General features: G+C 43.3%; 1 protein-coding gene across 1 annotated transcript in view; it reads right to left on the reverse strand.

The window, feature by feature from the left end:
• The window catches only part of kctd3 (potassium channel tetramerization domain containing 3), a 101925-nt gene extending 91508 nt beyond the window's left edge, over positions 1 to 10417 (reverse strand). Inside the window, exon 1 of the mRNA XM_059985847.1 lies at positions 10189 to 10417. Coding sequence (XP_059841830.1) covers positions 10189 to 10262 — 74 coding nt within the window. The 5' untranslated portion in view covers positions 10263 to 10417. The remainder of the gene's footprint in view (positions 1 to 10188) is intronic.
• Positions 10418 to 13423: the final 3006 nt, after the last annotated feature.

Raw genomic sequence — 13423 nt, forward strand, 5'->3', positions numbered from 1 at the left:
CAGGGTTTCCCAACCTTTGTTACGCCATGGACTAATGCCATTAGGCAAAGGGTCTGTAGATCCCAGGTTGGGAACCACTGCTTTGGAGGGTCTCAACACAAAACACTGACTATCTCTTTGCCTTCAGCTTTTGTTTTGTCCTAGATTTTATTCTTGAAGACAAACATGCATGCAAGAACTAGACAGATTCTCAGCTGTGACTGAGTGATCTTGAGAATGGACAAGGAGAAATTATGCTTATCTTCCTGACTGGGGTGAGAGTAAACTTCTGGCCTTATGAGATTAAAGTGCATAGCCAGTTCTCTGAACAAAAATATTCAACATTTATGTAGAAGTACAAAAATTATATAACTATCTGGCTGACAGATTTTCTTTTTATATATAAAATGCAAGATTTCCAATTATAACAGTCACTATTTGCTGTAACTACATCTTTTCTTAAGTGTAAACTGGTTTCAGTAGAAGGGACATTTTCTCCTAATCCCATAAGAAAATACTGAACCTTCTAAGTTTACAAAATTATGCACTGATATTTCTCCGAGTACTAAACTACAGTCTTCAAATGGGTGAAAATAAATTAGACTTCTTAGGCAATTACCTCCCTCCTACAGAGACTAAACAATGATGTTTTTACATTCTCACATCTACGAAACAGCGAGAGCTCATATCCAGAACAACCATTTTTTTCGAGGAAATAGAACTATCAATTGACTACAAGGTGCTGTTACAGCAATCTTTTCAGAACTAGCTGTACCATTTAACAAAAGATTTCTTTCCACAATTAAGATATGGGTTATAAGTCTATATTTTGAAACAATTTAGCTCAGTTTATTATATTTTAAATGTTATATTCTATCATGAATTTAAAATACATTTTCAAAATGTATCAAAAAAATCTTCTGAACACCACAGAAAGGAACAAAATGTAAACAGGGACCTTACAGTAATTATTGCTTCAAGCTTTTCCAACATTCCAGCACATTATGCATTAATTTGCAGCACTACACAATTCATTCTACTCAGGACAGTTCAATTTCTGCTCAGTAATGTTGACTGGTTACTAAAGCCTGCTTTATAATGATCATATAGCTGCTACAATGAGAAACCTTTTAATGTTTTCTGAAATATTCCACTAAAGCCAATTTTGTTTTGGTTATGTTCGATGTGAGAGAACCTAGCATTAGACTAGACCTCGACCAATTTGAAATGTCCAGAACAATCACTTTACGAGTGAAGATGGCATTGCTAACAAATCCGTAAAGTTCTTTCTGCTTTTACCCCAACATAGCTCAACAATGTCACGAATATGGAGGATTTATTCAACTACACTTGCTGCTGTATCAATAACATTTCCCTTTTTTACACATCGAAATATCCTCTAGCTTCCAAATAAAGAGAACATTCGTGTTTAATTAATGACAGCTGTACCCCACTGGCCTAGACCCATGATCAGCTGGACTAAGACTGCCAAACTCGTTTCACATCGAACTTAAACCCTGCTGACCCAGAAGACTGTGAGCTCATTAGTCTGGCCTGCCTTTAAAATGAGTACAGGGTGAAATCTTCCTGTCTCAATTACTGCATAAACCAGCTCTGGGAAACAATTGCTTTGTTCAATATGTAATCACCAGTATTTTAATATCCCTGTACATCCACTCATAACAGGACTCTCCATGTGTGGATTCTGAGAAGATTATTACCAATTGCAAATAACCTGATAAAATCCATGCACTTTAGACTCCTGTAGCACAACAAAAAACTATGTACAATAACCATTAGTACTAGCAATTGCTCATGCATCCAGTAAATACAAATGGCTCTGATACACAAGAGGGTCATCAAGGGATAGAGAAAGCAGAACAGTGAATCAAGGGAATTGTTTATTGTAATCTCCCGGTTTTACTATCAACCAGTTCACAATTTTGTTTATCTTCAATTGCAAGAAACTTTAGTTAGAAAGCAAAACAGCTTGGAAAATTGACAATACCCAACCAGTGACCACTTTTGATACTTACTCTCCAACAGCTTGATGCTGCTTTTAAATATGACCATCTGCAATATTTGTAGAAAGACCGAAAACTCTCTGGTCCTAGACTCACCCACTATAGGAAACATGCCCTCTAATTTGGCCTTTCAATATTTGATGTGTTTTTAAATGAAATTCCCCCTCATTCTTCTACCTGCAAGTACAGGCCAAGGTCCATCAAACAAACCCCATTCACTAACCTTTTCATTCCCAGGATCATTCTCATGAATCTCCTCTCGACCCTGTCCAATGTCGGCACATCTTTTCTTAGATAAGGGGCCCAAAGCTGCTCACAATACTCCGTGCAATCTGACCAATGCCTTATAAAGCCTCAAACTTGTTTTTATATTCTAGTCCTCTCGAAATGAATGCTAACGTTACATTTACCTTCCTTACAACCAACTAAACCTGCAAGTTAACCTTTAGAGAATCCTGCACTAGGCCTCCCAAGTCTTTTTACATCGCTGATTTTTGAATTTTCTCCACATTTAGAAAACAGACAATGCCTTTATTCCTTCTCCCAAAGTGCATGACCATAAACTTTCCTACACTATATTGCATCTACCACTTTGCCCATTTCCTCAATCTGTCCAAGTCCTTCTACAGACTCCCTGGTTCGTCAACAATACCTGGCCCTCTACTTATCATCATCTCAGCTGCAAACCGGGTGACAAAGCAATCAATTCCATCATCCAAATCGCTGGCATATAACATGAAAAGAAGCAGTCCCAATACTGATCCCTGCTGAACACCACTTTTTGGCAGTGTTATGATCCCAGCCCCCCTCCTTTGTGAGAATCGCAAGAGCACCCATTGGGGGGGGGTGGTCAGTAGACCCAGGAAGTGAGAGAGAGAGAAAACGTGAAAAACTGCACGTCCCACTAGGGATACAGAATAAGATGCCAGCAACTATTGTCTCATGGAGACCACGTGAAAAGCCCTCGGGCAAGGTGGGCTGGTTGAGAGAGAGATTGCATCATCCCAACCTGATTGACACCTGCGACCCGGTGAGGAAGTATAAAGGAGAGTCTCAGGGGGACAGCCCCTTAGACGCACCCAGAAGACACGAGAGAGTGGTCCCGCAGCAGCGGGAAGCCATTCTGAAGGAAGCCACGTGCGTTAGATTCCGGGATTGGAATCTGTGGCTGGAATCACAGAAAACCGCTTTAACTAACATCGGGGAGAGGAGACCAATGCTCCCCCGATTTCACGGAAGATTCATCGAGACTCGGCAAGTTCTTTCTCTTCTCCCCCCAATCTCTCTCTCTCGGTCGCCCCACGTGAAACCCAGCGATTTTCAAAGGGCTGAGGCCGGCAGCCTTCTGAGTGACTTTTATATTTCCAACGGACAATCTGTTAACCACTAGACATCAGCAGAGCTCACTTCTTAATGATGATGATTAATATACCCGCGCTTTAGATTGAGTGTTGACAATGTGCACTATCTGAATGTATGTATTAACCCTACTTTTGTGTCCCTTTACGAATAAAATGTTTGAAAATAGTGACAACAGACTTCAACAGACCTCTCTAACTTTGCTGGTAAGTTATCCAGTTACGGGATACGTAACAACTTGGGTTTCTCGTCTCGGGATTTGACACCAAATTGGGAGGCCAGTGAATCGGGCTTGTAGTCCAAAAACTTGAATCTGGTTACGTGGGTAGCCAGACGGGAAACCAGCAAAGATGGACGTGGGGGAATTTATGGAAAACCCGACGGTGGGGGCGCTAGAGGCGGCCACCAAATCAGACTTGTTAAATTTAGCGAAGGGGTTGAACCTCACAGAAGTGAGGTCGTCCGTGAAAAAGCGGGAGGTACGAAGGGCCATAACCCAGTATTACATTGGGAAGAAGGTGTTTGCAGCTGAGGTATTGGGAGATATCCCTGAAGAGATACCATCAAGTGGGACGGTTCAGTTAGAGGTGGAGAAATTGAAGTTGGAACAGGAAATTAAGCTAAAAGAGCTGGAAGCGGCTAAGAGAGAGAGAGAAAGGCAAAGGCAGCATGAAATTTACCTAAAGAAGCTAGAAGCAGAAGAGAAAGAGAGGGAACGGGCCGAGAAAGAGAGGGAACGGGCCGAGAAAGAGAAGGAACGGGCCGAGAAAGAGAAACAGAGGCAACATGACCGGGAAATTGAGAAGATGAAGAACGAACGAAGAGATCAAGGGTTAGACCAAGCAGAGCGGTTTAATGTTAGTAGGGAGTTGAGATTGGTGCCCCCGTTCGAGGAGACAGATGTCGATAGCTATTTCTTGCCTTTTGAAAAGGTGGCAGTAAATCAGAAGTGGCCAAAAGAGCAGTGGGTGGCGCTGTTACAAAGTGTGTTAAAGGGGAAGGCCCAACGAGCATATGCGGCTTTGTCCCTGGGAGAGGGAGAAGTGGAGAATTATGATGAGGTAAAAAAGGTAATTCTCCGGACTTACGAATTGGTACCTGAGGCCTATAGACAAAAGTTTAGAAATTTAAGAAAAGGGTGGAATCAAACGTATACCAAGCTAGCCCATGAGAAGGGGGTGCTCTTGGACCGTTGGTGCACCGCGGAAAGAGTGGGCGAGGATTATGGGCGTCTCAGGGAGTTGTTTTTGATTGAGGAATTTAAAAGTTGTGTTCCGGAGGAGATCCGGGTGTACTTGAATGAGAAGCCGGATAAGTCCATTTCAGAATTTGCCAGGTTGGCAGACGAATATGCCCTAACCCACAAGACAAAGACTCCCTCGAATAAAGGTCCCCAGAGAGACCGTGGGAACGATCGAGAAAGTCCAACGAGTGAGGCCGAGGTTCCACCGGGAGCTAGCGGTAAGGTTGAGGGGGAAAGGCAAGACGGCCAGAGGGCTCCGGGTTTGACCTGTTTTAATTGTGGAAAGCATCTCGATGCTTTGCTCCAAGGAAGGAGATAGGAAGAGGGAAAACCACCGTCCCTATCGGGTGTGCCGTGGTAATCAGCAGATCGACCAGAGAGCCGAAGGTAGACAGAGTACGAGAGGGCTCTGGGAGTTGTCTGTCACACGGAACCGTGTCTGTGACGGAGGGAGACACCCCAGTTTCCGTACGAATCTGGAGGGATACGGGCTCTGAATTATCCCTGGTTAGCCGTAAGGTACTAGAATTTGGTCGGGAAACGGGCATGGTAAAGGTGGAAGGAATAAATAAACGGATAGAAATGGTGCCCTTATATAAGGTGATTCTGGATTGTGAGCTGGTGCATGGACCAGTTGAAATAGGGGTGCCCTCAGAATTCCCGAGAGCTGACGTGGACATCCTGCTGGGAAATGACTTAGCGGGGGTAAGGTTAGGTCAGCCATGCTGCCGACCTGCCGACCAGAGAGTGTAGTGGCCCCGTCCCTAGCGCCCAAGGACCATCTCGCCGGCGCGGTCACTCGCAGCCTGTCGAGAAAGAGAGCTGTGAACGAGAGCAGTTTAAATCTGGCCAGTTTTGATTTGGCCGAGACGTCTTTGCCGACCTTGTGCCACAAGGGTTCCGAGGGTGGTAAGACGAAGAGTAGTAATGTGAAAGGGGGTAAGGGAGAGGAGATAGATCTGCCTTTAGTTAAGAGAAAGGTCCTAAAGGTAGGAAATAAAGAAGAGAAACAGATAAAGCTGTTAAAAGGTCCAGAGTTGGACATGGATGATCTGTCTGGTTTGGCAGAATTGTTTGAAGAACTTGAGAGTTCTAAAGGTGTTACCGATAACGAGAGGAGGGCAGTCCTAGATGGAAAGGATACCCTTGCCTCGAAGGAGTCTGCGGAAAAGACCGAGGAGGTTGTTTCAGCTCACAGGGTTGCGCCTTCCCCGGGTGGGAGCTGCCCAGAGAGTAACTGGGAGGATCGGGGGAGGTTAGAATTTGAAAAAGGTACAGGTGTTGAAAGCCTGGAAGAGGCCAATGTCCCGTTTGAGTGTGTCCGAGATGGAGATGCCCGAGGGGCTGAACCTAGTAACGAAGCTCAGAAGAAGTCTGAGGTATCTGACCCAGTGGAACGGGGCGGGCGTCCTTGTGGGTCAGATGGCCTCGGTTCAGTGGGAAAAGGGTTAACCTTGGTAACCGGGGAAAGTGTGAGCTCCCCGGCGTCTGTACTCGAAGGAGTGTTCAAAGTTAATGCAGAATTTAAGAATGGGGGGGTGAGGATTGTTGGCGAAGGAAACGAAAAGTCTGCAGTTTCAAAATCGAAGGAAGAAATCTTAAACCTGGCAGATCGCTCACAGAGTGAGCCGGGGAATAGCGGGGCCCCCCACTCTATTGTTATGCTGGGATGGGGTGTGAAGAGGCCGCCTTCGACAGGCTACTTGAGTGAAGAGTTCGAATCAAACACCAATAGCCTGAAGGGGACTGATAAAAGGGCCAGTCCCCTGGGTAAAATCAAAGAGTTGGGTGGAAATGGTCTAAGTCTGGGGCCTGGTGTTGCTAAAATAACCCCAATGAGCGGGGCGGACGGGAGTTCACCACGCAAAACTACTCAAGTTCCCCACGGGGGGGCTCGCCGGAAAAGAGGAGACGGTTAATGGAGATGCCATTGTTAGACAGCCAGGCAGGTGGAACAGGTCTGCGCCAAAGCCTGTGAATAATAAAGACAGCCCTTTGGAGACCTGCTGGTTAAGTTAAACGACTGGAACGATTAGTATTCGCGTAAACTTTTGTAAATGTACCTAAGCTAAGGTCACACCTCCTTAGTTTTGTTGCTTAGAAAAAAAAATTAAATAGGTGGTTATTGAATTGAAGTCTGATGTACAGTTCGCAATGTTAAGATATGAGAGAAAGGGACACTGTAATCGTTAACTATTTAGATACTGACTTGAATGTATAACGGTAGTATTTTGTGAAAAGAAAAACTTGTGTACTGTGTTAGATCCAAAACTCTGGTAAGACTGTGGACCACTTTGTTTTAACTGCTGGTAAAACGTCTTTTAAGAGGGGAGGTGTTATGATCCCAGCCCCCTCCTTTGTGAGAATCGCAAGAGCACCCGTTTGGGGGGGGGGGGGGGGGGTCAGAAGACCCAGGAAGTGAGAGAGAGAGAAAACGTGAAAAACTGCACGTCCCACCAAGGATACAGAATAAGACAGAATAAGATGCCAGCAACTATTGTCTCATGGAGACCACGTGAAAAGCCCTCGGGCAAGGTGGGCTGGTTGAGAGAGAGATTGCATCATCCCAACCTGATTGACACCTGCGACCCGGTGAGGAAGTATAAAGGAGAGTCTCAGGGGGACAGCCCCTTAGACGCACCCAGAAGACACGAGAGAGTGGTCCCGCAGCAGCGGGAAGCCATTCTGAAGGAAGCCACGTGCGTTAGATTCCGGGATTGGAATCTGTGGCTGGAATCACAGAAAACCGCTTTAACTAACATCGGGGAGAGGAGACCAACGCTCCCCCGATTTCACGGAAGATTCATCGAGACTCGGCAAGTTCTTTCTCTTCTCCCCCCAATCTCTCTCTCTCGGTCGCCCCACGTGAAACCCAGCGATTTTCAAAGGGCTGAGGCCGGCAGCCTTCTGAGTGACTTTTATATTTCCAACGGACAATCTGTTAACCACTAGACATCAGCAGAGCTCACTTCTTAATGATGATGATTAATATACCCGCGCTTTAGATTGAGTGTTGACAATGTGCACTATCTGAATGTATGTATTAACCCTACTTTTGTGTCCCTTTACGAATAAAACGTTTGAAAATAGTGACAACAGATTTCAACAGACCTCGCTATCTTTGCTGTTAAGTTATCCAGTTACGGGATACGTAACAGCAGTCAACCAGAACAGACCCCTTTATTCCGACTCTGCCTCCTGTCAGTCAGCCAATGTTCTACCACGCTAATACTTTCCTATAAGACTCTTATTTTGTTAAGCAGCCTCACGTGCAGCACCTTGTCAAAGGCCTTCTGAAAATCCATGTAAACAACATCCTCTGACTCTCCTTTGTCTATCCTGCTTGTTATTTCCTCAAAGAATTCCAACAGTTTTATCAGGCAAGATTTCCCCTTAAGGAAACCATGCTGACTTTGGCCTTTTTTATCATATATCATATGCCAAGTATCCTGAAACCTCATCCTAAATAATGGACTCCAACATCTTCCCAACCATTGAAGTCAAGCTAACTTGCCTATAACAGTAACTTCCTCTCTTCTGCTTCCACCCCTACTTCAAAGTGGACTGATGTTTGAAATTTTTCAGTCCTCCGGAACCATTCCAGAATCTTGTGATTCTTGAAAAATCATTATAAATAACTCCACAATCTTTTCAGCAACCTCTTTCAGAACCCTGGGTTGTAGTCCATCTGTTCCAGGTGACTTATCCACCTTAAGATTTTTCATCTTCCCAAGCAGCTTCTCCTTAGTAATACCAACTACACTTACCTCTGTCCCCTTATCTTACACTCTTGAATTTTTGGCATACTGTTGGTGCCTTCCACAGTCAAAACTGATGCAAAAATACTTACTAAGTTCATATGCTATTTCTTTGTCCCTCATTACTACCTCTCCAGCAACATTTTGCAGTGGTCCAATATCCACTCTCACCTCACTTTTTCTTTTTATATATCTGAAAAAAAACCCTCATTTACCTTCATACTTCATCATTCTTCTCCTTATAGATGTTTTAGTTGCCTTCTGTTTGTTTTTAAAAGTTTCTCAATCTTCTAACTTCTAGCAATTTTTGCTATATTATATGCTCTCCCTTTTGATTATATGATTTCTTTCACTTCCCTTGTCAGCCACAGTTGACTCATCCTTTAAGAATATTTCTTCAACTTTAGGGTGTTTCTATCTTGCAACTTCTGAAATGCACCCAGAAATTCTAGCCATTGCTAGTATTCCCTTCCAATCAACTTTGACAAGCTCCTCTCTCGTGCTTCTATAATTCACTTTACTCCACTGTAATGGTGATACATCTGACTTTGGCCTCTCCCTTTCTTGCTGCAGGGTGAATTCTATCATACTACAATCACTGCCTCCGAAGGATTCCTTTAGTTTCGGTTCCCTCATAAAATCTAGGGACACAACACCTAATCCCAAGTTGCCTTTCCCTTCATGGGCTCAAACACAAGCTGCTCTAAAAAGCCATCTGGTAGGTATTCTACAAATTCCAACTTTTGGGAGCCAGCACCAATCTGATTTTCCCAATCTACCTGCATATTGAAATCCCAATCACTATTATAACATTGCTCTTTTTACATGTAATTTCTATCTCCCATTGTAATTTGTAGCCCACATCCTGGCTACTGTTCAGAGGCCTGTCAGGGTACTTTTACCCCTGCAGTTTTGTAACTTTACCTAATTCTACACCTTCCAATACTATGTCATTTCTTTCTAAGGATTTGATTTCATTTTTCAAGAAGGTTCTTTATTTCTCTAAAAGAGTCCAGTTTGGTTTGTTATAATCATTCCCTATAGTCATGTACTGTTAAAAATCGATTACAATGTATTTTTACACCCTTCTAAACCAAATGAAAGGAAGCAATATGGAGAAACAGCAGGAATAAAGACACATGGCAGGCTATGATTTAAATGGAAGAACTGACTTAATGTCAAGTCACATTATTTGTTTTAAATGCCCCATGAAGGATATTCAAATTATTTTACATCTATTTTAATGTGGGAAATGTGCGTGCAACAAGCTCCTGCAAATAAAATGATCAAAGCCTGAAGATATTTTTCAATAATGTTGGATAGGCGATAAATAATGACCAGGAAATATCTTTCTTCAAAAGAATTCTATGCAAGTGTACTTTTACTTACAGCTGAGAAAACAAAGCGTCAAAAGGCTGCTGATACTGCACAGTACTTCTTCTGTTAGGCTAGAGTTTGGGAGCAAACTCGAAAGAATTCTATGCAAGTGTACTTTTACATACACCTGAGAAAACAAAGCGTCAAAAGGCTGCTGATACTGCACAGTACTTCTTATGTTAGGCTAGAGTTTGGGAGCAAACTCTGGGGCGGAATGTCAAGAACGAAAGAGCCAAGCACTGTGTCACAGCTGACATCGTCTGTTGAGGGTCCCCGGGGAGATTACAGTGTTATCGAGCTAATTGAGAGATTCGAGGGTAGGGAGGATCCCACCCGTTAGTTATACAGATTCTCGTCCCCGGCCCAAATTCCAGCCAACCCCTCCCCACCCGTAGCGACGCGTTCCTCCGTTCCACTCGCCTGGTGCCAGGCCGGCCCCCCACCTTACCTGGTGCCGCCCACGTTCAGCTGGATGATCTCGCCAGCCGCTGCCGCCGCGAGGTTGCTACAGTTCCCTGCCATTCTCGCCCCCACGCCACTCAGCTGAGCCCAGGCTCGGTGAGCGGAGCTGCTGCTCTACATCACGATCTCCCCCGCAGGCATCTCACAGAGGCCCGGGCCCAGCTGCAGGCGCTCGGCCGCACCCCCACGCCCGCCCGTTCGCCGGGCGCAGTCGCGTCACAGCGCCCCGGCCGCTCGAGCAGACACACTGCACCTCAGCTGGTCGCCCACCAGCCTTCGCTTCCCTTCCCATTTGAAACTTCAGCAGACGTCTGTATTTTCACAAGCACAAGAGGATGCTCTATATTTCTGTATCTGCGTTGCTTCATGACCATCGTTTTAATCCCAGTCTATATTATTTGTATGGGACTTTTTCTCCTGATTGAAAATATACCAACATTTATGTTTGTAAAGTAATGGAGAGTAAAATTGCTGTGTAATAACGACATCATCGCGATATTGCAGCGTGAAAGTAGTTGTAAATTTGTCAAGTATAACTTTTAATACATTGGTTTACCAGATACTGATAACATGGGCAATGACCTTCAATTCAGTAAGAGTGTAAAATTCTGACATTGTCCTGTGTACTGTAGCGTAACAGTAATTGTAAATATATCAGGTATAACTTTTAATGTTTTGCCAGACATTACTGAATATGGGTGTAAATTGCTATGTAATAGTAAAACTAAAGAACTAATTACAGTACTGATTTCATGAAGGGAAAGGAGAGCAATTATCCCTGGGGGATCAGCAGTTTTTAATTCCTGAGCATTAACAGATCAGATGACCCGTCCTGGACTCAGTCCATAGATGCATAGTCCAAGGAAGGTGCATCAGTTTAACTTTTTTCGGAGACGAAGAAGGTTTGGAACGCTACTGAACACCAACTAACTTCTACAGGTGCACTGTTAAAATTATCCTGCTTGGTTGCATCATGGGCTGTGATGGCAATTCTAAAGAACAGGAAAATAAGAAGCAGCAGTGAATTGTGAACTCAGCCCAACACGTCACAGCACATCTCTCCCCACCATGGGAAGTACCTATGTGAGATGCTGCCTGCAAAGATTGCCACCATCCGGGCCATGCCATCTTCTTGCGGCTGCCATTAGGCAGCTGGTAGAGTAACCTGAAATCCCACACCACCGGGTTCAAGGACAGGTGCTTCCCTTCCACCATTTGGCTTTTGAACCAGCCTACACAACCACAAATGCGATCACTAACTCAGTATAGCAATCATGACCACTTTGCCCTAGATGGATTTTCTTGTGTTATAATTGTATTCTTTCTTGTTAAAATTGTTTTTAATCTATGCTTATGGTTTTGTCTAATGAATGGTGCATATCTGATGCTCTGCGCCTATGACAATGCTACAAATAAGTTTTTTTATTGCAGTGTATATGTGTACTTGGACAGCTGGCAATACATTTGACTTTGACACTGTCCTGATGCTGTACTGTGAATGTAATTTTAAACATAGCAGTCATAACTTTTAATGTGTTGTTGTACCAAACATGAGCATCTTTTGATCATTAACTTTCAATAAATAAAGTCTGACATTTTCCCAATACCACTGTGTGAATATAATTGTAAATATATAAGGTATAATTTTAACATTGTTGCACCAGAGGCAACCATCTGTTGAATATTAACTTTCAATACAATAGTCTTCATTGGTAAATGCACCGCTTTCATATAAAAGCTCACAACAGTGTGGAAGGACCTCACCAGCTAATACTACTCACCCATTCATCAGTACCCTGTGCCCCATCTGTGTAAGAGTTGATGGTTCCCAAATTGGCCTCCATTGCAACTCACATAGCCAGAGTGGAATCAATGCATCCTTTTTCCTCACATACTGCCTAGGAAGTAAAAGAAAGACTATTCTCAGTATGCAGAACACTGAAGAGTTCACAGATAAGGAGTTCAGGAAGTGGCTAGCTAAGGAAGTTACAAGGCAGTGATCAAGTGCAAAGACAAGTGCAAGTATGTGTTCTGAAAAGACGGATGATGGAAAAGTTGAAAAATAAATTTATTATCCAAGTACATATATGTAACCATATACTACCTTGTGATTTATTTTCTTGCATGCAATTACAGAAAAAAACAAGGGCTGACAGTCAGCATTATCATAGCTGACATATCACATTAGTGAGATATGTAAATATCAGCTAGATCAGCCATCTGTCCTTTTATCTAGAATGACTGGAAGTATTTCTCAGGGTACAATTATCATGGAGATAACTGAAGAGCACACAGAAACACAGCAAAGGAGCATATGCAAAAAGAGGAAGATTAGGTTGTGGTTTGGCTGGAGACATTACTATTAGAATGTATGAACTGAGGGAACATATGAACTAATTGAGCCTGCTCCACTGTTTAAAAAGATCATAGTTGATGTTTCACAATCATATCTACCTGCAAAAGCTGTTGAGGTCTACTAGTGCCATAAGTTACAGATGAAGATCACATACAAAGATGTTGCAAAAATCTAATGGGATATATTAATCCAGTGGAGTCAAATGTTTCTAGAGTTGCAAGTTTAGAGCATCAATCAAGATCAGGACAGCAAATATGAGATCCGTCACAAAGATACAATTTCCAAATCTTCATAAATTGAATATTGTGGAACGTTTAATGTGTGGTGAATGGCAAATGAAAGAATTCCGATGAAACCGTTTGATATACCAGATAATGGTAAAGGAAGTGGACAGTACTGATTAAACATATGAGGCAATTTTATTCAGGAAGTGGACAGTACTGATTAAACATATGAGGCAATTTTATTCAGGACATGGTTCTACAATACAAGCAGAAAACAAATCCCTTCAGAAATTGTAATGGTGGCCAAGACTATGAAGCTAGCAAGTGGGTTCAGGAAGATCATATGTTTGTTTCTCTATGGGTTAGCTTGGCACAATGGCACAGATAGGAGAGCTGATCCCTCACAGCTGTGGGAGTGTGAGCTTGGTTTCCTCCTACATCTCAAAAATGTCAGGGCAGGAAGGTTAATTTGCCACTATAAATTGCCTTAGTGTAGGCGGATGTCAGAATCAAGGGGAGATGATAGGAATGTGGGGAAGACAAATTAGGAGGGAAATTAGTGGAGAATGGGTTTGCTTCTTGCACCAGCATAGACTCGATGGGCTGAACAGCATCCTTCTAGGTCATAGAAATATGGGTAA

Source organism: Hypanus sabinus, chromosome 12 (genome assembly GCF_030144855.1).
Source record: "Hypanus sabinus isolate sHypSab1 chromosome 12, sHypSab1.hap1, whole genome shotgun sequence".
Lineage (NCBI taxonomy): Eukaryota > Metazoa > Chordata > Chondrichthyes > Myliobatiformes > Dasyatidae > Hypanus > Hypanus sabinus.